The sequence below is a fragment of the Electrophorus electricus genome, chromosome 2, assembly GCF_013358815.1.
Source record: "Electrophorus electricus isolate fEleEle1 chromosome 2, fEleEle1.pri, whole genome shotgun sequence".
NCBI classification, from domain to species: Eukaryota; Metazoa; Chordata; class Actinopteri; order Gymnotiformes; family Gymnotidae; genus Electrophorus; species Electrophorus electricus.
Window position 1 is genome coordinate 20047779 of NC_049536.1, and position 27930 is coordinate 20075708.

The 27930-nt window shown below is 38.2% G+C and overlaps 1 protein-coding gene across 1 annotated transcript; it reads left to right on the forward strand.

Annotated features, from left to right (window-relative positions):
* Window positions 1-5477: 5477 nt before the first annotated feature.
* On the forward strand, window positions 5478-27907 carry mrpl23 (mitochondrial ribosomal protein L23). Its single transcript, XM_027029199.2, has 5 exons — window positions 5478-5601; window positions 6517-6639; window positions 13278-13360; window positions 15775-15848; window positions 27328-27907. The coding sequence occupies exons 1-5, from the start codon at window positions 5585-5587 to the stop codon at window positions 27490-27492; spliced, it is 462 nt and encodes a 153-aa protein (XP_026885000.1). The 5' UTR covers window positions 5478-5584; the 3' UTR covers window positions 27493-27907.
* Window positions 27908-27930: the final 23 nt, after the last annotated feature.

Sequence of the window (27930 nt, forward strand, 5' to 3'; positions counted from 1 at the left end):
CTCCAAAGTGCATGCCAATCATTTGGTGTGCGCGTGTAAACTGCACGGGAGCTGAAGTTAGTTTGAAATAAAAGTAGGTTTAAATATAATTTACTTAAAATTACTTATATTATTATATAAAGTTTGTCATACCAAACGCGAGGTAATTAAATGCATATTGCGAGTTCACTAATGGATTCGCCAGATGCACGCCATTCTCTGCGCAAAGGAAGTTCGAATTTTAGCGCTTTTGTGGACCTTTTTCAAAGCGTATGCGTAATGTGTAGTTAAATAGGAGCTTTAGCTCTAATCAATAGAGTATTTTATTACATTTGAAGTACATTTCTAGTAGCTTTACATGAACTGACACAATCCTATAAATCATATGACAAAGAATCATTGTTTGTTGTTTCTTTGTTTTGTTTTGTTTTTTGTTGTTGTTTTTTTTTACTACAGAATTAGGACTGGAAGGTCTTGAAAATTAATGTATTTATGTAATTATGACAAAGTAGTTTTATTTCTGTTTATAGAAACCCACCAACTGAGATATTTGCTTCTTCAACATATTTAATCAGATCCTTACACTCTAGACATTGCTTAGAATCTTTAAATGTACTGTGATGTAGAATGTAGTTCACTCCTGAAGGCAGCTGTGGAAATCTGTCTTTTAATATTACCACTGTAAATTGTTTTGCATTTAAAATATATTTGCATTATTGTTCAATAAATAAATAAACAGTCTTTGACATCTGCTTGCATGGTAAAAGGCTGCTCATGAATTTTCATCAGTTGTATTATGTTAACAGGTCTACATTTAGAATGAACCACATCCACATATAAAGCAGTAAAGGGAACAAATACATAAATGCTTCAGAACATAGTGACCAGTAGCTGGAGCAACATCCTGAGTATCTTAAAAATATATGTGAGGTCTGCATGAAGTGTAAAAATAGGGAATTAAAAAATAATTTTAGAGCTCGGACTCAACATTGGCTGCCACATTTTTGAACAAGTGCACTTAGGTTCCTTACCATTTAAGCAGTGTGAGTGTATGTGAGTAAACATGTGGCTGTATGTACATATTTATGTGTGTGTGCAGAGGACAGTGTGTAAAATATGTGTGGCTAAGTCAAGTTCAACACTGTCACTGCAGCCATGGTCCAGTGTCAGAGTTGTACTGTGGCCACGTCTAGTGACCAGGTGTCACTTTACATGTCAACTATATGACTCCATTGAGCAGTAGTCTACTATAAATAAAAGTTTGAATGATTGTTGGCATGTCCTACTTTCCATACCATAGAGTATGGTATTAGAAAAACTGTGGGACATAACTTGCATTGGAGCTATATGTATTCACATTGTAATATGAAAATTCTTGTACAGTATGCACTATTCATTTAAAATAGGTTTTACAGTTCTTGTCAGTTTGAGACGACAACACAGGAAAAACATGATAAAAAATGCAAATTTTGGAAAGTTACGAATACCAGTGATACCGCTGGATATCAATGATGTTATGCTACCTCTGGTCTTTTCCTTATGGAACTCTACATGCAGTGATGTGCCCTACTTTCGGTGTCATGGCTACAGACCTTTGTCAAATACATTCATGTAAAATTACACTGCAATCAGTGCAAAATGGGAATATGCGAAAGGTAGAAATTTGCTTTGAAGGACAATATAAAATACTGCTTGACGAAAGTAATAAAAAATTGCAGACCTTTACAATTTTTACAAACCTGCAGAAATTTACAATTTCCCTTTCCTTTAGGAAATTTAATACACACACCTAGCTGAAAAGGTTTCCATAGCTTTTCTTCTGGCTCTGCAACTGGCATTTAAGCCATGGTTAAAAAGAAAGAAAGTAAATCTTTTATAATATATTTTTGTCATGTTTAACAAAATCTATTTTCATCTTGCTTAATTACTATTATACTCTGTACAAACATACTACTATTTGAATGTCTCTACACCTGTCATTGAGGATTGAAATTATTTGCATATATTTGGAGATCAACTTTATCAATGAGAGTATGTGACATTTTTTCTGCTGCATTAGGGTACAGCTCTGGTCACCAACAAACTGCTCTATCTAATCTATAAATGGAAGAGCCTGAGGACAGTGTGAGAGCAGACCTTTGGTTGAAGGTTGAGTGGAGTCGAGTTGCATGTGCACAGCTTCTCTAGCCCATCTGAGCCCACCCTTTCCAAAACATTGGCCACTTGTCAGGAAGCGCATGCTCTGTGATTCCAAAGCAGGGACCTGGCCAACGACCTCCTGGCATCTGAGACCGGAGGTACTCCCTAACTTCCAATCATTCATCTAGGCCATTGTTGGAACATGAGAGGTGACTATGAAGACTATACTAAAAAAGACTGAAGCTGTTTCAAAATAAAAGAGGAAGAAATACAGCATTATGATGCTACCTTTGGTAACATTAATTCCAATTAACAATCAGCTAAAACAAAAATATTGACTTGAGGAAAAATTAAAAAATCTCAACTAGAAAAGGTGTTTTACAGGTAGAATTTACACTAGTTGTATATAGTGTAAATTACACTGTTGTATCAGTTTCCCACCAGGAATCAATAATCTTAGTAGTAGGTGACTTTTTATTTGGAGGGTTAGAGGGCATTGTCTGTGGTTATTCAGCTTCACACCTCTGATTCCAAATGATATAATATTGCTTTGATGCATACAACCACTACTGTAGAATCACATTCTAGTGCAGAGCTGAAATCAAGGCAGAGAATCACACCAGGATTAATGTGTTTTTGTTGAATGTCTCCACAGTCCATAGCCATTTCGTCAGAACCAAATAACAATATGGACTACTAGCTGTTATCTTAACCCACTGCTACACACACAAAGCATGTCTTGATTTAATATTAGCAACCATAAACAAAAGTGCTGATATTAGGCTCATAAAAAAGTGAAAGGACTTATTATACATTTAGTAGAATAGATGCACTTGTGTTGATGCTAAACTTTTATTCACTGCTTACTACATGGCTGTGTTCTTTGACTTTCTATGTCCTATTTCCTGAATATTTGTAGATTGTAGTCAGTTGGAATGAAAGTCTATGTGACATGCTAGCTCTTGAAAAAAAATATTTAACATACAGATGTAAAGCATCCAGTCCTTTACTGTATTATAAAAAATAACACATATTCAAATTTTGAAATTTCTCTAGTTTACTGATGAACTGGGATTACATCAACATTATTACTTATACAAATGCTTTGCCTCATACAACCTCCTTGCATCCACTGGGCATGCATAGATTTAGCCTAAAAGTAGTCACAAAATTTAAACCAATGAATTTATCAAACTCCGATAAAAAAGCAACCGAATATTTTCAAATGTTGATCTCTCCTGTGAGAGTTTGGAGCGTTTACAGTGTCATAATGGCAAAAAGGCCCCTCAAGTTACCTGATATGGGCAATTAGTGAGAAATTACTGCAGCCAGACAAGAACGGAGCCAGATGCATCTACAACTGCCAGAGTATAAACATTTAATACTCTGGGTTAAAGATCTCTTCTTAAAGAGATCTGTGTAAACTTCCACCTAAACTGAGCCCCATGTGGTCACAACCTGATTTAGATGTATAATAGAAAATGGAATCAACTTTCTCAATGTATCAATCAATGAACAAAAACATTTGCTTTGATTTGCATTGACAAGATTTGTCCAAATGTAATACTGCTAATTTCTTTAAGAACTGACATGATAGTAATATGATCACTGAGTGATTAAGATTAGATTACGTAGGCTCTCTGAACAGGTTAGAATAATTTGTGGATATGTTTATTGCTGAGCTAACTCTGCCTGTACAGTGACAACTTTGTGCATGAACTTTGGCCATGACAGGAGTTACAGGCTGGGAAAGCAATCCTGGCCATTAAGATATTGGATGCACTGAGACTCCAATAAGTATTCCTTTCAGGAGATGGTTAGTGAGTTTTACACCCACTGCAACACTAGATTAATAGCAGGTCAGATGTGTGGGACATATCCAAGTGTTATGTTGAAGGAGGAAAGGGGCAAGGTCTCCCTCTGCTGTTAAAAGGGGTCTTACCTAGAAGGCTTACTAAATAAGGGTAGCTTTTGTAATACAAGAAGGGCAATAACATGGGCTTGGTACAAAACATGTTGTATTATATGTGAATTATCTGGGAAATAAGTAAATCAGAGGTATTTGACTCAAATGTTGTAGTTGTAGTTCAAGACCTCATGCCAGCCAAAACAAAATTCCTGTTTTAAGGAAAAGTGTTCTCAGCCTGGAACATTAAGTTTGGTATGGAGCAGGACATCACAAAAATATGAGAACTTTATCAGCTGACTTACCTAGTATCTGAAGGTATATCCACTTACGCACATGACAGTGAACTGTGGAATATGCCATATGCTATATGTGATTTTACTGCCACTGACAGGTTTTAATTATGGACACCAAAACCCTCATGGGTTTTATGAAAAATAAAATTAGTACTGCAGAATATAGTCCAGTGATACAGTAAGACCATTTGCAATGTCATATTATACAACAATAATCTGTCCTCAGAAGAAATATTTATAAGTTCATAGTGCTGAGCATACATACTTTTTGACTGAAAAAAAAGAGGTTGACATTAAATGTCAGAGGATTTCAGATTAAGATTGTAAAAAAAAAACTGAACATCCAAAAATAATACATGCAATCTAAGAATTGTCCCACTAGTCAGCATCCAACTGTTGAGACAATTCCCAGCAAAGTTCATGACATAAAGACATCAGTTTTGGAATTTCTCTTGTAGTTTGGAACAGGGGTTTGTGGAATTATCTACACTTTGATATTTTATGTGCATCTACAGCATAGGAACTTATTTCCACCTCGTTGTATTATTATCAACTCAAACCTTTTGTCAAAACAACCAAAACAAACAAACAAACAAATAAATAATGAAACAAGTTCAGACTAAGGCATGACTTAAAGGACAACCGCAATTTTGATGAGCAACTAGAAACATAAAGCACATAAAGAACATAAAAATGAAAACAAAAACATACAAAAAAAGATATAAAAAAAGGAGAAAAGCTTTATACTTTGCAGTGATTCATTATGTTTTGTATTTTATTTTAAATTGTTAATAATTATATTAAAATTAGCAGTTTGTTTACAAATCTGAAATATGTCATTCAGTGCATTATTCTAGAAAATAATGTTTTTGAAGCTAGTTTGCTAAAGGCCCATTATACAAGCTGTAATAATATCAAAACTTATATTTGTAATTTAAGCAAGGATAATGACCAGCTAACTGTGTTTGGAAAATACTGCAATTCCAATATGCCATCACATGGCAAAAGCTGTATCCATAAAAATACACAAACATTTGAAGATATATAAACTTTTCTTAGTAATTCCAAATAAATTATTATTTAGTAATAAATTATTTAATACCTGCAAAAGTATTAAATTTACTTTTATTTTGAAACTTAACAAGTCAAACACTTCCTTGCAGTTACTGGGAACGTTATAGAGGACCTTGAGCACATTTGTTGGAAAAATGTATACAATATAATTACAGCATATGTATCACTCATAGAGAAAATAGCTGTAAATATGGCAAGACGTCTAATGTAAGTGTTATTTTACATCTACTCAAATCTGTTTTAATATCATGACATATAACAGTTGCTGCCTTCTGTTAGGTGATATGATAGTTGCTATGTAGCTAGCCAGCTAGCTCGCTAGTTAAATACATACAGTGTAATTAAATGAATTAGCTACCTAGCCTGCCTGCTACGTAGTTAACTAGCTAACACTAACTGGTTTTTTTTTATAGCCAACAAGATAACTCGGTGTAGTTCGTATATAGCCAGCTAGCTACCGACTTATTTTAACTTAGCTAGCTATCTAAACCCTAGGTGTCTAACCTCGCCGTTTTCTTTCGGTCATGTGCTTTTTCTAACGTTAGATCTCAGGCGCCAGCATCTTTAGCTAGCTGACTAGCTAAATAATTGAGGTAGCTAGCTATAACATTACTGGCTAAATAAGATAGCTCTCTTAGCCCCTTTCAGTGATGTAGCATTAGCTCAAATCAGAATTGGTTAATGTGGAAACTAGGAGACTAGCTAGCTAGCTAGCGTTAGCTGTCGATGAATGAAAATTCATGTGTACCAAGTAATTAGCTGGTTCAAAATCAGACCTTCTGCAGGGGGACTAAAAAGCAAATTCAATTAGGTTATTGTACTCGTGCAAGAAGGGTAAACTGGGTAAACTTGTTATCTTAGCTAGATTAGCTTGATAAGTAGCGATAAGTTTGAATTCTTGTGAGACGTGACGAATCAATTTTCCTTTGCTTTTGACCTTTGTTTGTAAACTTAGCTAGACATACAGAAGACAATATGTCAAGGAGCTACTTAACCAGATAGGTTAACCTAGCTAACCCATTAGTAAACACAACTCAGTGAAAGTTATCATACGTACTACTGGAAAAAAAATCGTTTCGCCATGCTATGCACTATGAGATGTTTTATTTCTTATTTGCACAGCTATCCTATTTACCAGCTGGGTAATCCTCAGCTGAGAATATTCCGTCCCACTTTCAACATGACACTCGTCAGACCAGGAAAGGAACAGCCACCCGACACGGTGCAGTTTCGAATATCAATGGAGTAAGTCTTCAAAGTTTTTTCCAATGTTTGTGGGCATGTTGACACTGTGTTTTTAATAAGTCAAAACAAATACCCAAAGCATGTCTTTGTGACAGTCTATAGTGTAATATTTATTTTGGCCACTAGGTGGAAGTCAAATCTTAATAATAAACCAATATTGGTCGTGTGTAACTATAAAGATAGTCTTTCCAGAAGAGGTAGCAGGATGCTTAAAAGCTAACATATATATAGAATAAGATGTATATATGAAAGTGTTCTCCTCTTGCTTGCTTCAGCTAAGGTAGTAGCATATCTGGCCTGTGATTTTCAGCCTCGTGGTGAAGAGGAAAGCATTAAATATATATGCTTTTTAAACTTTGCCGAGTTGCTTTTCACTTAATCTTTTTAGACCATGCAGAACACATCCTTCTTGGTGTGCACATTTTTGTTTGTGAAATGGATGTCTTTGTTTACTGGAGATTATGCTGTTTCCGATATTCATTGTGGATTCTTCAAAACAAAAGGAAGACAAAATAAAACTATAGCTATACAGGAAAGTCTCTTAGAAAAGGGGATCTGTGTGGATGTCCAAACATCACTTTATATCCTGAGTTGTTTGTGAGGCATAATTCAAAAAATAATACCTGATCTAAGATATGGTGTGTCAATTAGCCTTGTTAATGTATTACCAACCTGATCACCTTCCAAGGCAACAGCCCTTAGCCCACTGATTATGTTTTGTTTTTGTTTGTTTGTTTGTTTAGTTTTTTTTTACCATCAGTAACGTCCAAGCATTTGTTATTTCACTGCGGCGGTGTAATATGAAACAGGCAGTCAACCTGTAAATGAGGGCTTGAATAGCAGAGCTCACATGCGAAGAGGACAAAGTCTGCTTTGTTTTCAGTTAAACCTGAGGGCGTGCATCTTACGCCATGACGCTCAAGCGCTGCATCTTACTTATTATTCTGTCAGAGCGTGTTCCAGACCGCACAAGTTCGTAATCCTGCTGTGTGTTAGCACTTGCGTAAGCGGTGAAGAGAGGATTTGATTTATTTATTTTTTTTAAACCTGCGAGAAGTTCAGAGTTTTGTTTTCATACTCTTTTGTGACCTTGAGTATATCACTCTGCACTAGGCATTCTCATCACCTGTAGCACCATGCTAGTGGCAGCCAGCCAAAGCTTGAGCATAATGCGCTTATGCTTTACTCAGCCCAGTCTTTGAGTCCTCAACATTGGGCTGAATGCCATCTGTCCTCGTGCATTAAAAGTGGAAGAAGGGGGGAAAAAGGGGGGGGTTCAAAACACCGTAACCACCCTCTTATCTCTGTTTGACCACAGACTTCCTTGCCATTTTATCATCCTGGCTTTAAGGCCTTAGACTATTACAACAGTTCTAGGGCTGATGTCAATCTTTTGTTCCCTCAAAACACTCTCTTTGCCCTGAAAATGTATCCACTATATTGATGTTTGTTTTAGTTTGTCAGATATATGAAATAAGTAAAGACTTTATGCTTTTCATCTGAATGTAATATTTCCTTATCCATCATTCATCTCTATGGTTTTAAACCTCTGTGATGAATCACATACTTAAAAGACTTAAAACAAGCACTGTATGTATGTGCGTGTGTGTGCGTGAGAGAGAGGGACGGATGAGCTGTGTTTAGAGATGAGCATCTGCGTTGTTTTGAATACCTTTTATGTGTGAAGGGTGGAGTCCTTCTGAAACTTGGAACTGGAGAGAAGTTAGACCAACAGGGAGCAGACATCTGCTCTGTGCTCAGAGAGAGCAGTGTATGATGTGATGAGCTGCACAGGCCCGAGGGACTTGCTTAGATTTTCCACCTCTAATAGCCAGGTACTGCATGGCATTATAAGTGTTAGCTGGAATAAGTTGTCCTTTAGCAGCGAGAAGTTGTAATCCTGTTCATCTCTCTCTCTCTCTCTCTTTATATTTTTATATATATATATATATATATATATATATATATATATATATATATATATATATATATATATATATATATATAAAAAACATACATTTTTTAAAGCTGATAGGACCATGGGACAGGTGTGGCCAATATGGCACTCTGCTAATGTTATCAGCTTGTTACCAAACCCTACAAAAATATATATTATAATGGGTGATGTGGGGAAATGGTTTAAAATATGCTATTTGTATGATGTCACCCATCCTTAGCCCTTGATCTCATTTAACTAGTCATTTCTCCTGCTGTCTTGTAACAAAGCAAATGACAGTATAACCCCCCCCCCCCCCCCCCCCCCCCCCCCCCCCAGCGAGGTCCACTTTGTCAGTTAGTGATGACTGCTTTTGCCTACAGTTCAAGTGTCTTACAATTTGTAGGCTAGGAGAAGGAAGAGTATTACTACTGTTAAGAAAGCACACAAGCAGTATAACGTGAGGGCAGGCAGAGGGTTGGGCTTTGTGGTGAAGTGGTAGAGATTGTCAAGCACAGGGATTTAAGTGTGTTCCTGGTTTCTAATGAGATGCAGTTTTTCCACTTGGATGACTTGGAAAGCATTTTGTTCTGATTATCATTCACCACACTGCCTGCTGAGTGTGTTGCTTTCTAGGAATTGCCTCTGTCTTCCTCTCTCTCACACTCAATCAATCTTAATCAACCCCCCCCCCCCCCACACACACACACACACTCACCCTTGCACTGTTCTTTCCTTATCCTATAAATTACAAGGCCAGCATCCATACTGTCCTACAGTAGTCTGGTCCTTACATTGTAGGCATGACACTTTGAGATACAAACAAACTTCCAGGGCCTCATTCCACAGACCTGATTTAAGGTCATATGGCTTAATGTCCTCTCTTTCCAGCATAAGTGCAAGGTTTTGTCATTTGTTATGAATTTTGTTTTTACTTAGGTCAATCATTTCTCTGTACTTTTGAATTGCAAGTGTCCTGAGACGGGATTTGTCGACATTTGGCACAAAGCGGCACGCTCGACCATGTTTTGGTGTGCTGGAAAACGATTAACCTGTTTCTACATCATGCTTTAAAATGGTTTTTTTTGTCCATTATGCAACTGTTATTGCAGCTTGAACTTGCTCGTGCATGTTTTGTTTAAGTTAATGCTACAGCTTGATCTAGTAAAACCTGAGACAGCCTGACTGAGGCTGGTAATGCTTCAAATGTTTGACTAGGATGAATGAACAAGAAGGAGCCATGTTTGCTGTCATTCTAAAAGAAAATAGTGGATAAATAAACCTGTGATGGACTTTTTCATGTAAAATTATAACAGGTTTGTGTTATAATTAAACATTGATGATTATTTAATTGCCATGATTTAATGACATGGTTCTTGTAAATGTTTAGACAAATTTCTTGAGCAAACCTTGACCTAAAATTGTCTAAAAATACCTTATCCCCACTAATACTGAACCTCAAAGGCTAAACAACTGCAAACATTGAAACATGAAACAGAATCATGGACACCGTGACTACCCATGTTGATGACATAGATAGTCGGGGTCGACCGATTATCACCCTGAGCAATAATCAAGAGCTGATATTAAAGACTCTTCCCATTATTGGAATCAGCTCATGAACTTATTGCCTTTTATTTATTTCTTGAACGTATGTGCATATTTAGCCACAAGATTAGAGTTCTGTAGCTTGGTCACATAGACACCTTCATCAGTATACATTGTCAGTATTCTTTTTGCAAAGTTTTTTGTTCTGATGCACAAGTATAATCTAGCCAAACAAATGTGGCTCATGCATGCAATATGAACCCTGTCTGAAACAACACATTTGTTTAGTATGAGTGAGGTCTCTGTGCATGGGAGCAAATGCAGTGTACGGACCCATACTGTTTCTTTAGTAGTCTGAATGCATTTGGAATATGTGCACCTAAAGCCCATTTTGCACCAGAAGCACTGCGACGAGCATGGCAAGTTGGAGCTACTCTGTGACCCTTGACATTTTACACCAGATATGCCTCACCACAGTGTTCTGTGTTTATAGGGACACAAAGAAACATTGCCACAGAGAAAACAAGAATTGGGGATGAGCTTTACCGAGGACTGCTCGATGGAAATTGTAGTAAAATATCTATCTATAACTGTGTTGTTCCCTCATGATTTAATTTAAAACAGCTTATGTTCTGACGGGTTTTGTCATAATTTTTATTTGAAAAGTTAAAATATGGATGAATATCAAAAAACAAAGTTAGATCTTTGCTGAGCTCTCTTTTAAACACCTGAAATCAAAATGTCCATTTTTTTTAACCTGTTAACTCGTATTCTGTTATATTAATCATGATTCATAGTCACAATTTAATAGACAAAATTCTTATTTAGCAAAAATCTTTAGTCAAAGTCCAGTGACACTTGCCCACCTCTAAACGGCTTCTGACATTTTGTTGCATTGTTGTGGATCGAAGGTGGGCAAAAAATAATACTAACAAATATCATGGCATGTTTCCCTGGCTAGTTTGCACTATCCCAGCTGACAACTAGGTGTGGATTTGTTTTTTTGTTTTTTTTGCAACCAATACCCTTGTTCCCCATACCATGGTAACGAGTCTGATGGCTCCATTTTTATAAAACTTTGAAGAAGGTGGAATACTGGAGAATAGCCAGGATTAGTTTGCAACTCGCCTACACTCTGCGGCTAAGGCAGATTTTTCAGATAGCTAAAATAATTTTGTTTGCAAATGCCCTATGGTAATGCTCTGCTCCTCTTTTCACTTTTACTAAACTAATATTTGTTACCTACCTACTGAACGTCTAACACTATGTAATGGTAACGAGTGTAAACATGGATTCATTATCCTCCAAGATAATGCTCAGATCTGAGTCTTTTCACGATCCAATTATATGCCGGTTGATAAAATCATGTCCTGTCCAGACTTTTTCCATTTCGGTTGAAAATATGTTCTCTGGTTTCCGATTCATGTTGATGTTAATTCTGATGAGTAAAACCATAGCCTAGGCTAGCTATTTGCTGTTTTGTTTATGGGCCTAGATTGCATGATATAACAAGAGTACTTAGTTTGGTACCATTTTTGGGCAGAAACTCTGTTTGCCACATAGCAAGCAGCAAAAAAATAGACGCAAAGTCTATATGCCGCGTGTGGCTGGTTTCAAAGATACAATGATTAACATAGGATATTGCTAGCAACTTGAAGCGTGTGTTATAAATGTGCCGTGTACGCATGACCAACTTTGCAGACAATCTTCCAGAAAGCAGTAGCCTAAATTACTTGCAAAACAATAACATAATGTTTTACATTTAGTAAGTAAGTTGCACACAATTTGCAGTCATTTTTCCATTATCGCTTGTTAAAAGAACAGACAGATGCTGACATGCTACTTCCAAACATTCCACCACTCATCTTGTGCTAAACGGCCCATTTCCATGGAAGCATGCGTTTTCAAGAACAAATTGGTTTGACACATTTAACACATCTAACTACTAGCTGTTATTTTATTAATTGGTTGAACTACAAATTGCTTTTTAGAAAGTGACAATTTGTCCTGCATGACAGATATTAAAGTCGTGTGTATGTGTATATGTATGTATGTGTGTGTGTGTGTGTGTGTATGTGTATATATATATATATATATATATATATATATATATATATATATATATATATATATATATATATATATATATATATATATATATAAACTTTGAAATGTAATTGTGTAGTTTTCTTAATTGAAATGTTTTTGAGCCCCCTTTTTGAGCTACATCTTTCTTACAAATTGACTTGACTTATGTGTACTGTTATGCAAGATAATTTTGAAGGTTAGACTGAGCAATTAGCTGGCTTTTAAGACATACAGCAAACATGTAAAAAACATGCTGAGAGGTTGTGCTTTCTATGCAACAACATTGTGGAAATACTGGAGACTGGAATTAGATATTTTTCTCATTTTACTAAATTTTCCACTAAATTTATGCAAATGCGTCTATTGAGGAGCAGGTTGTTGTTGTTGTTGTTGTTGTTGTTGTTAGTTACCTATAGCACTTTTCTCAGACTAGCATAAGATACTGGAATAGCGCAGTCTGATTTACTGTCAAAGGGCTTTAACTGTAGAAGGAGATGTAGTTGAATAAATACGATAAACATTGCACAAGTCTCCATTTATTTCTCATCAGCTTGGGATGGTTAGTCAGCATGATCATCAGGAATGAAGCGATGGGCAGTGGTAGCTCAGTGGTTAAGTTACTTGGATTGTAATTGAAGGCTGCAGGTTGAAACCCAACCACTGCCAAGATGCCACTGTTGGGCCCCTGAGCAAGACCCTTAACTCTCAATTGCTCAAGTTGTACTCAGCTGTAAGTCTAAGTTGCTTTGGATAAAAGCTTCAGCTAAATGCCATAGGTTTAATTTATTTCACTGAGATGTTCCTCACTATCTACTCATCTGCCATGTTTGTTTCTTAAACTTCAGAAATCGTTTTTAAGTATTTTTTTCCAGAACTTATTTACTGGTGATTATTATGTAGTAACCACATTTAAATCAAGGTTAAATCTTAAAATGAGTTCTTGCTGATACTTGGGCCTTAAGTAATCTCAGAAATCAAAAGACTGCCCTACCTTTTGATATATTGTTCGTATATTTTGTGTTTCTCACCACCACCTCATGCCTTACCTCTTTCCAATGTTTCCAAGAATGACCAAATGTGATGTCAGGAACTACCTTGAGAAGATCTACAGTGTTCCTGTTGGAGCAGTGCGCACAAGGATTCAATACTGTGAGTGAATCAGATTCCCAAACCTTTATTTATGTCAGCTGAACCTCCTTAGCCCAAATTATATGACTTTGTGCAGTCCTCAATTATCAGACCATATTTGCTCCATTATGATACTTTAACAATGATTTAAAAAAACAGTAACAAAAAACAACAGTGAAAGGTCATTCTATCGACTGGTGTGATATTTATTAGCACACATCAACAGCTGGACGGTTGCTCCACCTAGAATGTCTTTTGCACAAAGCTTATAATTACATGCAGTTAAATGTCTGCATAGTTCAAAAAGGTCAATATTTTCATCTATGCAGTAGTCGCTGTTTAAAATGGTAGCTTTCAGATCAGACCTGGTTAGAATTTATGCAGTATCAGCTTGTGGATCTGTGTGAGAGAGTACAGTTTACCACAAAAAATGCTAAATCACACCCCTCAGCAATCAAGACACAAACCCCAGAAGTGTGCAAACTACCATTGGGAACCTATACCAAATAGATTTATCATGTGTTTAAGATGCTTCTACAATTTTCGCCTAGATCCCACATAGGTGGCAATATGCAATGAGGAAGAAAAGTGCTGGTAATACAAACAAAAATCAGAGGACAAAAAATAAAGGACATGCAGTTGTTCATTAAAAACATTACTTTAAGGAGTTTTTACTGCCTCAGTATTTGCTGATTCCCCACCCCATCTCTTTTTTTTAATACCACACTATGAAAAATTGGCTAAGCAACCAAGTTGAAGAGGCCTCATATTACAGAGAAACCATGTTCTCTGATAACAGGCAGGGGGAGGGAGAAGAGGCACAGTGTAAAGACGGTAAGGAGTGGCTTGCGTGATTTGATGCTTTTCTCATAGCCACTTATCTGCAAATCTGCTGCTCCAGTGCTCTGACCACCAGCTGTCCTAGAATGCCCTGTCAAAGAAGGCAGCCAAGAAGTTACACAACAAGTTTTATTTTTTATGGTTGTGTTTGAAAAATCATAACAATAAGAATAATGAGGATAACGAGATCAAGAATAATAGAAAAATCAGCTTTCTGTATGTAACAGATTTTATGGACAAGCAGGATTTTCTTGTTACAAATTTTGCAAGCTTGCAACAAGACTGATCTGCTGTATACAAAGGCAGAATGGTAAGACTGTCACGGTTAGCCTGGTTTCCCTGCAGTGCCTCTCTGCACTAACATGGGGAACCAGGGAGGAGGCAGGCTGTGTTTTTACGAGTGCCACGTTAAACCCCCCCAAAAGTAGTGAAATGCCAAAAACACACACACACGCGCAACAAAGGCTAAGCAATGCTTTGGTGCGTCAGAGCAGGTATCCCTCTCTGCGTCACGGGTTCCAGTCCATTGATGTTGTAAAGGATGTGTGAGTGGACCAAAGGGCCTCTGACTGCTCCCCAGCACTCAAGGGTTCCATTCTTCCCTCCTTGAGTGTGGTGGGGTATTTTGGAAGAGGTTGCCATAGCTACTCTTCTGTCCTGGGATTTGTAATGTGATTGTAGCCAAGCCGCAATCCCAAAACAAGGAGGATATATTTCCTGAAGCGTATGGAGTATACGTGGGGTGGGATTTTGGGTTACTGTGAAAGACAGGAGGTTCATTAGCATGAAAGAAGTGGCTCCTTTTCACCTGGTTTTGGGGAGCAACTTGGATGACCCTAAATTGGGGGGTTCCCGATCCTGCTCTTGTCTCTATTCAACCATCACCAGTTGCCTCAGCGAGGCTGTTAGTGGGGGTGGATTTTACCACCCCTGAAGGGCTTTCCCTGAGTGCACTACCATGATTACATGTAATACACACATGCGCTCATATGACTCATTGTAACAAACTTGCTGCATTGCTCCAGGGCTCTTTTCCTTGTGTTTGGATTAGGATGCAGTCAGGGAGATATTTTGTCTTTTCTTCTTCTCCTTTGTTTCTCCTTTTTTCTTTTGAGCGAATGTGGTAGAGGTTTAGGAGTTTGTAAGATGTTTTCCTCCTGATTCCTCTTTTGGAGCTAAATTGTCCAGGAGGCCTTTTAAGATGACATCATGCCTAGCTGGAAAAAGGTTAACACGCTTTTCTCAGTCAGCAGGACAGAAGGCTTTTTGACAAAACCCACCAGAACAGTTTTAAAGAAGTCAGAATTATATATACACAAAACCCTGCATACATGTGACCATGCATACACAAGATTCTAACCACAAAGCTGGGTGCATTAAACTGGAATTTTGAGGTTAAAATACTCTCCATTTGTTAGTGCTGTTCAGATACTAAGTCACAAGCTGACAGACAAGATGCCTTTAGAAGTGCACTGCTTTTGGGGAAAATTGGTACTTATCAGCAAATGTATGTTACTATTCTCATTTGTAGAGCCCTAGTACAATTGGTAAAACCAGATGACTAATGCATTAATGAGCGTCTCTCTCTATCTCAGGTTCAAACAAGAAAAGGAACCACTTAAACCAGCGTGTGAAGAGGCCAGATTACAAAGTGGCATATGTTCAACTGGTGAGTGTGATCCCTCAGGGACTAGAAGTAGGAAAAGCCCCACACCTACTGAGAAACATCCTGTATCTGCTGTAACTGACCCCACTCGCCTCCTTGATGTTCAGAAGTTGCCTGTCATCAGCGTTGAACAATTTAAGGTGGGGGGGAGTCACCTGTAAATGAACCTCCAACGGTGTCTCAATCACGCATTCATTTTTTATTGAGTTCAAGTTATTAAACAGAACAGTTTCCAAGAGAAAACAGTACTGTATGGGCATTTGTGCACTGAGCTTTTGTCTCTTTTCTGAGGGCTTGTCACAGCTTATGTTCCTTTGGAGAGCCCCGAGGCGCAGGTAGCCTTTGATGCAAAACCTCATCTTATTATGGTCTACTCCCCGCATCCCAGTGCTGTTTGTTTACTTACTGTCTCTCCCACACACTTGGCCCTGCACTCCCAAGAGAAGAGGCATTCTGGGTTCTCACTTGGGCTGACAGGGCAAGAGGTCGTCTTTGGTTACAAGCCAGACCTATTGCAGGAAGTATAGTATAACGTTCCAAGCAAGGTATGGCTATTATTGCAGACAGCTGAGAGTGTTGTTTCTGAGGGCATCAGAACGTTAAGGTTGGGCTTCTTCCACAGGCAGCAAGAGCTGCTGAGTTCACACCTGCGCTTGGGGTGAATCCTGGGCCGCGGCCATGACCCTGCGTTTGATGTATGCTGCATTGAAAGCTATGAAAATATCTCCCATCTGATCTGCTCTGATGAATCGAAAAAGCATTTTTCGTTTCCTGATGTTTTAAATCAGAGAAGCATCAGATTGTTTATACTCCGTTTCAAGCCTCAATCTGGAGATAAATAAATAATTAAACTTGTCAAAACACCGTTTGTAATGGGGATATATAATTGAAGTACATATTAATATTTTAAAGGGGAACTTTGTGTTGTGAAAACTGAGTCACTTCCTTTGTGGCTCTGTGCAGTCAATTTAATCTTCGCTTAAATCCACCTTCGGATTTCATGTGTTACTATCCCAGTGCAGTGCAGAATTATTGACACTTTACATTGTTTACTTTACAACTCAAATATATTTGCACAACGGAGAAAAGATTTATATTTATATTCGAAGCAATTCTTTTTCACTCAAAATGTCATGTTTCAGTTTTATTAAAAAGACTTTCTGAATAGCAATAGTCATTTAAGTGTGAATGATTCGTGGCTTAAAAAGCTGGAACTGTGCTTAAATGCATTAATATGAAACCGAATTTCCGGCATTTCGGGGTGGGGGGTGAGGGGGTCTGGTGGGACTGCAGAGAAAAAAAACACGCTGCCCAAGAAAAGCCCTCCTTTCTTTTCAGTGGTGGGTAAAAAACAAGATTGTTCCTAATTGACACCACATGTGGGGGAATGTTCTGTGGTCTGATACCCACAGCGGTTCCCCCTGTTCAGCCCCTCCTCCACACACTCTATGAGCTAATATTCTAATGCTAGCATGGAGGGGACCTTTCTTTCCCTTTCAACCACTGTGCACCCTTCCCCACCCTGACATTTTTTTTTATTAACAAATGCCAGGCGTTCAGTGGAGGGCCCAGCCTCAGTTAGTGGTGTTCCTTGTTGGCCACTCACAGAGCAGACATGGGCTCGGGCAACAGGAAGGGCAGCTGGAGGCAAGAGGGCAGGGAGCAGTGGGAGGATGGAGGGCTGGTGCATGGTTTGCTGGGTGAATCGAGAGAGATCACTGCGTATATACGGGTGCTAGGCCAGAACTGGGAGATCCAGGGCTTGGGGCAAGGAAGTCTCAAGCAAAATTTAATCTTGAGAGAATATATTGACTACAAGTAGTTAATGTGTATGAAAAACATGTTCCTGTTAGCACATCTTGGATGTTTTGGAATTCTCCAAAAGTTTGGAACCAACTTGAGCCCTATAAAATGGAGAGTTTAGATTTTTTTTTTTTATGACTGTATTTTTCATATTAACATATTAGGCTACTGTTTTGAATAAAGCTGAAAAGAAGCTCAGGTCACAAACATGTTGCACAGGAATTCTTAATAATGCAGATAATTAACGCTTAAACTGGCCAGAATATATTCAAAACAAGCAAACATATTACACTGGTATATTCACCATTTGAAGTTATGGTCCTAACCATAGGACTCGGGGCCTAGATTTTGTGATTTAAAGTCTTCTGCTATCCAACCATTGTTGGCCTAGGGACTTGTAGAGCCTGACTGATGATACAAAGCCTCAAGATTATCTACCCTGCAACTACTGAAAATTGCCTGCATGCAATACCTTGATATTTTTAATGGATATAAGTGAGATCATACTCTTTCCATTGTGTGTCAAAGGACACATAAGGTACACTGTACAATTGTTGTATATAGATAGAACCTAACATGCCAGATTCAGCACTGGCAGTTTTAGATGTACAGAATACACAATGTATATGAAGGTTAGGATAGAAGTCATTTTTGCAGTACCACCAGCTGTTTAATCATTTGGTATTTGGTGAAAGACAGTTGATGCTTATATCCTTAGCATGTGATGTTTATCATATTTACGAGGGAGAGGGCATCTGACGTTTAGTGGAAAATTAAGCAGAAAAGTACTAGCAGAAAATGTCAGTGTTTTGGCTTTGCAAAAACATCAACCAGTCTGTAACTGAGCAGCCAGAGCAACTGTTTATCTAGATTTTAATTTTTTTTCCCCCCAACATTTTCCCTACACAAGTTTTTCCCCTTGTCCTGCTAGGGTCTTTTTGTGTGTGCTAGCATTTGCCAGACTTAATTTTATTGTTGCCGCTAATTGGTGGCTATTTGTTAGCGATCTTGTTGCCCAGTCTCCAGAACCAAGCATGTTTTTTGGGGCAGTGTTACGGTCTGGCCCTGCTTGTTTCCAGGCTACCTTTCGGATCAGATCACCATGTTCTACCTGGGTTTGGATCACACTCTGCTCAATTACCAGGGAACAAAACACTGTGAAACTCAATCTGAGTGAGGCACAGTGTTATTTTCCTATTCAGATAGTTTCCTTCTTCTTATACTGTCACCCTTGCCCCCAGGCAAATTAACACCCTTTCAGTTTTCACTGGAAAGCATACATTTGCTGAAGTACAGAGCTGAACTGATCAACACTAGGTGGCAACGTTTGGCTTCACTGATTGTGAACAGAACATCAGACCCCAGGACCTCACTGTTATGGATTCTTTGTGGCTAAGAGTACAGTAAGCTTGAGCCATCAGCAGCAAGGGGGAAAGTAAGGGGCATTTTTCCTTGTGTCCAAGTCTAGTCAAGAGCAGGAAAATCCTGCACTGTTCCTCTTCACAGTTGGCTTACTGCTGAACACTCTTCAGCAAGTTGCTGAATCAGTAGATTCAAGGTGGAAGGTGGAAATCCTGTCAAAGTGGAAATCCTGCGATCAGCGAGGGGTTTTATTCAGGGATATCCCTATCCAGTTTTTTTGCTCACAGTCCCGATCCCGGACACTTTAATGTTAAATATTGGCCAATACCAGTCACATCCAATACTTTTATTTTTATTTTTGGAGATAATACAGCTGCACAGTGCATACTCAAGTATATTAAATTGTATATACCGATGGTCTAATCATTCTTATTTATTAAACAAACATCTATATAAATGTTTCAGCATCCTTTTGGTCGTCTCCATTACATGCTCTGCTGTATAAGATACATGAAACTAACTAGCATGCAGTACTCTGCGCTTTAAATGAAAAATGCCGATCCAGTGTGTGGTCAGGCTATGCAACAACATTGGGCAAACATCCGAACACTAGTGTTGGTGGTAAACTGCAGTTACATCTACAAGACAATATTGCAGATGATCATGAACTTATCTGAAAAGTAATGTTGAGAGGGGAGGACATATCAAAAATTCCAGATAACAGTGAAAACCTACTACACACATTGGGTGGTCATCCAGAACAATGAATTCACGTACTATCTTGATAAAATTCCATGTTTAGAGGAAACGTCTCTTGCCATTTGGAAAATAATAAATAATAAATGTTTGGTGCTTCAGTGCTGCATTTTCTTGAGCGACTTGCGTGAAATCGCCATATTTCTTTGCATGTTTTCTTTTCAGAGGTTTTATGTTAGTCATATTGAAAGCAGCTCTGTTCCTGCCACCACGTGCAATGCTGGCATTGCAAACGGTGAATGTGGCTGTTGTGCTGTTTTTGTTTTCCATTGTGAAATAGTTCCAAACACCAGACATTTTCAGCATGTGATTATTCCTCACTATTGCAAGTTGTGGAAAGTTTCCGTTTATGGCACATGCTCAACAGTGGTGTGAATAGAGGGCAACAGGGTAAAATAATGGCAGCGACGATTGGACGTGGATCGGGCTTAAAATAGCCGACACCCGATGTGTTCAGATATGCACGGACTGGCACCGAAACCGATTCTTTGGATAGGCTCAGGGCATCCATAGTTTTATTATTCTCTTCCACTTCGATCTTAAGTCATCCGTCCCTTCCTTATCATGTTTTTGTCCGAGCATGGAGAAACGTCACTGACAAATTACCACTGCGTGGTTGTTAAAATTGCTATTTCTTTGTAAAAAAATTATTTTTCTTTGGAAAAGATGTGTTTGCTGCTACCTTGTCTTTTCGTGGAATGAGGCCCCATCAAGAGAAGAGAAATTCTTTTTTTTCCATCTCTCCCCTTTTTAGATGTTTATGTTGAATTATGAAAAGGTCTACAATTTCTAACAGGATTTTGCAATTTGTCAATAACTTTACATACATTTCATAAGAAGGCTGAAGACTGAAATGTGAATAATGAAGGAGTAAAGTGGAGAGTCTGCAGTGGCCGGGAGCTGCCATAGGGCTTCAGTGAGAGCCAAGGAAGGACATGATTTTTTTTAAACCCCACCCTTATGCTGTCCATTTCTATCATTTACTTCAAGGCAGTCTCATTTAGATATCACTGTAAACATTTTCAGTCATAAAACCCTTTTGATTATGCTTGACCTTTTCCTGCCCCATTGCTACTTTGATCAGTCTCTCAACATGGAGGCACCACCCAGCTTTATTTTGGTATCGTTTTCAAAATAAATTCCTGAGATACTGGCACTGCTCTTCCTGTTATGGTGCCAACTCCTCCATCTTCCTGCAAGATGGCTGTTTGTTCACCACACTTAATTTTTTTCTTTGTGCATTTCTAATGCCGGAGATGGCGGGAGGGGCCCAAACGTCACAATTGTAGGTGGAATTTCAACACAGTCCAGTTTATCTTTGGATGCTGTTGAAAGGGTTCAATATCCTGGTGACCGAAAAAAAATAACCAAGACTCAGACAAGTCTCAACAAGTGGACCGGTCATGCTGTTGTCAGGCAGAACCTTGTGGAATGAGTGACTCAGTGTTTAAAAAAAAATATGCCATGACTGATTTCTGATACTGCACTAAAAGTAGCCACTGCCCTCCTTTCCTCAGACTGGCTCCTTGGCTAGGCTCTATTTATTTAACAAGTTAGACATCATGCAAGCTGATTATCTAGAACACAAAGCAAAAAACTATTTCAGTTGCAGTGGAAACACACTTCTGTTTTGCAGTAATGGGTGAAGCGTCTGGCTTATGGCTGTCCTCAGCGAGGAAACATAATACATTTTGTTTCATTTTTCCCTAGGACCACTTTCCCCTGGCATTGAGGTTTCATTAGACTGGTTACGGGAACAAAGACTCAAAAGCCTTTCCCTCTGCTTGGCTCTCTTGGGATAGCTGTGTTTTGGCAAATCGAGTACCATGCATGAATCATGTTCTCAACTGCGGTGGGCAGTTGGTTTTTAACAACTAAGTCGCTCATCTTGTGTACAGAGGAAGTGTGTGTTGCAAAAATGCTGGCCTATTGCTTTGGGGCAGGGAAGCATCTGGGTCAGCAGGCGGAGAGGCAGGCTGGCACTCGCCCACGTGGACATTTGATGGGCCAGATCCCCTTGTCTTTACAAAGCTCAGTACAGTAGTGCCACTGGGTCCCTGCACCTTTTTTTTTTTTTTCTTTTTTTACTTTATAGTGGGGGAAACCAAATTTGATACACTCAAAAATCATGCCATGTGTATGAGAGAACATTTGGCCACATTTCCCTGTTATAATGTTTTCATCTTAAGTTCTTTTTGTTGATGATGATAATGATGATGATGATGTTATTGTTTGATTTTTGTTGTTGCTCCAATGTTAAAAACACAGTTCTGACGCATATGACCTATACAGTGCTATTATGAATGAAACAAATACTCTCCTTTTGAAAGTAGATATTGAGACCCTTAATGGATGTTTCTTAGGGCTTTCTTAGGGTACTTCTTTGTTAGCGTTAGTGTTCCAGAAAAATTATACCAAGTCTTTTAAAAACAGAAAAATAATTTCCAATGGAGAATTGCCATTGGCAGAATAATTTAGTCCAAGAGTAGACTTGTGTTCAGAAAATCAGCAGTTAGTGTTTTGCTTAATGTAGTATGTCTTTAGGCCCCATTTCAAACACAGGCATAAATCAGCAAACCCATAGTAATTTGTCGGTCACTGTGGCTGGAGAGTTTAAGATGGAGAGGAGGTCATGGGCAGAGTAAGAGAAGCTTGCTCTTGACTTGTGGTGAAGTCTGGAAGTCTTTTTTTTAATTTTTTTTTATTTGTTTGTCTCAACCTGCATTTTCTCTGCTTTTGACAGACTTTTTTTTTTTTCTTCGCACACCCTTGCCCCTCTGTAACCCCAGCCTGACATTTGAATTACCCCTAAAGAGCTATAAATTACTTCCTAATCAGCTGAGTCTCAAACACTCCTCCCTACAACTGCTCTCCCCCCTAGCTTGATTAGGGCTAATTTCTGGTATGGTGTGCGTCAAGAACCAGAGATATGAGGCATCTAACGGCAGCCAAATAGTTGTGGTTCGTTTGTGTAAGTTGACAGGCCAGGTTTTGGACCCAGAGGAAGTTACAGTGTGGCCCACCCAGTGAGGCTGGCAGAAGCAGCTGTTTACAAGCATCTCCATGCATTTCCTGCTTTCCTGTATAAAAATGAACTTGTCAATAGACTTCCAATATTACACAATATGACACAAACAGATCTTCTCAAAATTACACATGAACACACATGCTTGAAAACATTTGATTTATTAATTTAGCGTTTGATATGATTGTGATGCTAAGTAACATTAAGAAAAGAGAGAGGCAGCAGGAGAGAAGGGAGCTTTCTCTCGGAAGTGTTAAAGGTATTCTTCCAGGTCTGAATACCCCTTATTTTTATGGGAGTAAGTTTTACTGTCCTTTGATGGAGGCTTGTCTTTTGACCCACTCTGTTAACCAGCAAACCTTTCCATATCTTTAAAAAAAAAAACAACAAAAAAAAAACCTCTTTACAACTTCTCAAGTTTGATTATGCTGTAATTGCAGAGCAAATATTGGTGATAAAGAAGTAATTGAGGAGAGAAGGGTGTTGCTGTCAGAAACTTCATCTACTGCTTTGATCCTTTGTAAACCAGCCCAAGTCATGCCAGTTGTTCTGGTTTAACTGATCGTGGATATGATTTTGAGACGTTTGAGGGTGTATATTTAGATATGTTACATAGCATGCCACAACTAGCTAAATGTTTTAGTCTTTGATCCAGCATGTTTTTGACAATTCTTCTATGTTCCTCTAATATGATATTTAAATGGCAACATGTCAGTTTTATCTTATCAGTTCTTGAAGAAAATCAACCCCACATCTCCACAGTGCTGATATCACATACATTCCTGTCCTGCAGGACACACATTTGTCCAAACAACATTCTTTGCTACTCAATAACATCACACCCTTTGTTCTTCTCCTGATGCTGTTTTTTGCTGAGTTGTTTTTTTTAGCATTTGTCATGCACTACCCTGATTCCTTAGCTAATTGCTATTTTTCCTGCAAAGGATTATGCATTCTCTGTTGTAACCTCTTTGAAGCTTTGTGAAGTTTGTGATGTATATATTTAAGCATTGAATGTGATTTTAGAGGGAAGAAAGCTAAAGAGAATGATTAAGTGGAACACGAATTGCTTCTGTGCTTCTTGATAGATTGAAGATCTATATGGATTGGGGTACATTCTACATGAGGAGGTGGGGTAATGTAATCATTTCCCATCGTCCTCAGCAATTTTGTCTCTGTGTTGTCAGTTTATGAACTGCACACTCTGGCATTATTAAAGATTCTGGCGTCCTTTACCTACTTTAAAATGACTGGTATAAATAACCCCAGGTTATTTTAATCGCATCTGATTTGCCATGTCGGTAAATATTATAAATGTTATATTCTGGGGTAAAGGGAGTTTTTGTGCTTTTTCCCATGTGTAGAATTTGTTGAGTAAGTATTTCTTTGCTTTATATTCATTGTTATTTAATTGTCAGAGGCCTTCTCAGAGGAACATCAGTTCTGGTTTCAGATCTTTAGCAAGATTTTACTAAATGTAGGTATCCTGCTAATGTTCAAAGCCAAGTTATTGTTACTATAAGTGGTTTTATGTCAACATTGTTCTTAGAAGATGTGTGTAGGATTACACAAATGATTGAGTAAGGAATTTAGACCAAATTCGAGCCTTCAGGTTCATAATATCCCTAGATAGATAATGTTTAATTAATATTTAATGCAGCAATAATGTTTTGTGATTGTAACCAACAAAAGCAGCATATTATGCATGGATTATTTTTGTGAGATGGCAATATATAAATCAAGAAGCCATTCCCATCTGTAATTTATACAGAGATTTCCTAACCTGTGCGAATAGGTCATAAACATTACTGAGGGCCTATGGTAAAAATTTAGGCACTTATCGAAAAAACAAATCCAGTCCGAATAGCACTTAAGATTGCAATTTTTCTTCTCCTTTTTTTGTACATTGAGGAAAAAATGTTAATGCCTAATGGAGTATGCCTATATGTAATGGATGTGTCTGGCACGTTGAGGAAAGATGTTTTGAAAGTGTACATTTTGAGGCTTGTCCTGGTCCTGCTCATATTATGCAATACAATATTGGCTTTTAAAGGAGTGTGTAGTACAGTGTATACATTTCAGATGGTGATATTAATGTTTTATTCCAGTGGTAAATCAAACTAGGATAGTGGACTTCACAGCCACAGACATCAGTTTGTACACATCACATGCAAACGTATATGTAGGCCATAAGCTGCTGCCAACAATAAGAGAATTGTTTAATGTATGTAAATGTTTTGATGACCTAAAAATGGTGGCTTTTTCCTGTCTCTGTCAGTATTCTTCCAGTGTTTATGCATGATGTCCAAACTTCTGAACCCAGCTCTGGATTGTAATGCAAACAGGGTTCCCCTGCCGCTCGAATGTGTTTTTCCGCAGCAAAGTTTACTACAGGTGAAAGGAATAGGCATTTTTGGCATTAGTTTTGGTACTCTGTTACCAAGGCCCTGTTTTAATATGTTTGGTTATTGTACTTTCACTTGGCTGGACTCTGTGTTTATAGTGTGAGGTTTCACATTCCTAGATGGTTGAATTTAAACACCACTACCAAGCTTTAGAGGCCAGTCTGTTGATATTAGCCACCCCCAACCAAACTTCAGTGTAGTGCTAAAAGTCAGGCACAAGTAGTAAGAGCTCTACCCACAAGAAAATCAGGAACTCAAAGTGCATTTATCTAGAGCAGCACTGCTTCTCATTAGCCATGGCTTACAGCAGTCATTGTGTCCTCTTGCTGCTGCCCAGTGGAAAGCCCTGATACACAGAGGTCCAGCAGCCCTGCCAGTATGTAGTACTCCGAGGGACCAGCACAATTCTAATCATTTGTGGATTTCTCCCCCCACCCCCTTTCTAAGAAATGACCTTCTCGTTGTCCTGGTGCGACTAGACCCTTGAAATGTAGTGATCTATGCCTTTTTGGAGTGTTGGAAAGAGAACAGCATTCCAGAAAGGGGTCATAATGTTCTCGCTCTCTCTCTCGCTCTCTCTCTCTCTCTCTCTCTCTCTCTCTCTCTCTCTCTCTCTCTCTAATGCCTACTCATGGAAACAAGCTGAATATATGAAAGATTAATTTATTTTTCTTGTCAATTGTTAATTAACAGATAGGCTCCCCCTCTCAGCTTCTTTTTAAACTCATTCTGTTGCAGTGATTTGAGATAATGAGAATGCATATGCAAAAATTTAATTACACAGAATTCCTAGGATGCTTTTCATTCACTTCAGTATTATGGGTAATGTGATGCATTTCTGCATATCTTCGCACATTCTCCATAACCATTTTGCTGCAGTCTGTGCCAACTCCTTATCAGTTCTCCAATTTAAATGAATTTGCTGCATATCAAAACATTTCTGCCTTGTCCTTGAGTTAATTTGGGATTAAGCTGTTGTGCTCTCAGAAGCCTCAAAAAGCATTTGTTTAGTCAGGTGTGTCCTAACTTTTGATTAGTTCTGTAGATGCTATTTATCTTCCACAATATTGATAAACATGTTCTTCAGTCACTTAAGGTGTTTCTGTTTCCATCATTAGTTGATCAAGACAAGTATTCAATGAAATGATTGTTAAATAATGTGAATATTACATGACACATCATGGTCCAAATGCATTACGCTACAATTCTGTGGGTTGGGTTTGGGTTTGAACACGCCAAAAGTAAGCATTAAAGCATAAAATAAGCATAAAATTCCACACTTACCCGTCAATCAAATAGTCAAATCATCACTTATCAGCTCATTAAAAATGCAACAAGGCAATTATATCATCATAATTACAGGACTGATCTAGAAAAACTCAAAGGTTTAGAACAGTTCCAGCCAAGGATTTTTGAACATATAGCATTTATATATTGAAATATATATGAAATAGTTTTGATGGTAAAGATTTTTCATGGTCTAGCATGGCAATGCACTTTGTTATTAAAAAATAGCCAAACATGACTGTACCTTTTTAAGGCTTGAAATGTTTAACATCCTAACTGGATGCAAAATGTGAAATGTCCATATGGTTTGTAATGCAGGACACCTCAAATACAAGTGAGTATCATGCCACTGAAAATTCTGCAGTAACAGAAGGTTGTAAAGATCAGAATGCAGCATCTTCAGTACGTTGGGCTAAGCTGTTGCTTTGCTATGGACTAAATAAAGGATGTTCCTAAGTCTAAATAAAAGACCACATTTCTGATTATATGAGTAAAATCTTACTCGTGGTATAGATTGTTTATGCTGACAAGCAGTTATGCTTTAATTTAATCTCCCCATTGATTTGGCCTAGCCAGCTAATTCCTCCCTTTTTTGGATAGATTTTGCAGCCCACTCTGAAACCATGATGTTTTTGGTTGTATGATGGTTGTAATCCACCCACATCTAATAAGTAAAAAGGACATAATAGATGACGTTTGGAGTGAAAGTGTCATTTTTAGTCTTAGTAAAAGGGTGAGAGATTTGTATCAGGGAAGAGAGGTTTATGAGCAGGGGAGCTCAAGTTAAACAACTCTTATTGGTTATCTCCCCTTAAACTTAAAGGAATTCCTGTTTTCCCTACAGAGCAAGCAGCAGACTTTCCAGTTTCCAGATATCTTCCCTGAGAAGGGAAAAAAACATGAGGAGGGCTCTGTGGAGGAGATTCAGGAGAAATTCATGGAGGATGAGCGACAGAGGCAGAAACCAGACCCTAGGAGAGGGGGAGTCACTGAGTGGTTTGGCCTCTGAAGACAACCTCCCCAACCCAGGACAGGAAAAGTAGAGAACTGTGTGTGACATGTTGCCAGTTTATTTGCAGAGATATGATATGAACCTGGCCCATTTTAAAAGAGGTTCCAGGACACAGTATGTTCCATGCTGGCTTACAAAATGCCTGGACTCATATTGTGTCCCAAAAGCTTAATACAGATCTTGCATCTACATTAGAAAATTCCCTGTGAGTCCCAACATCGCTGACTTTTTCTTTTTGTGAATTTTCTCTCTTATAGCTTTATGCATTACATATAAGAGGTGTGGTTAGGTGTGGTTATTTATTCAGCCTTCATTCATCATGTCTTGGATTCCAGCAACCAATGTCAAAAGTTTAAAAGTCAAATTATCCATGTTTTCTATTAAATTTATCAATAAACATCTTTAAATACTAGCAATGTTTCTGATGGGTTTTTT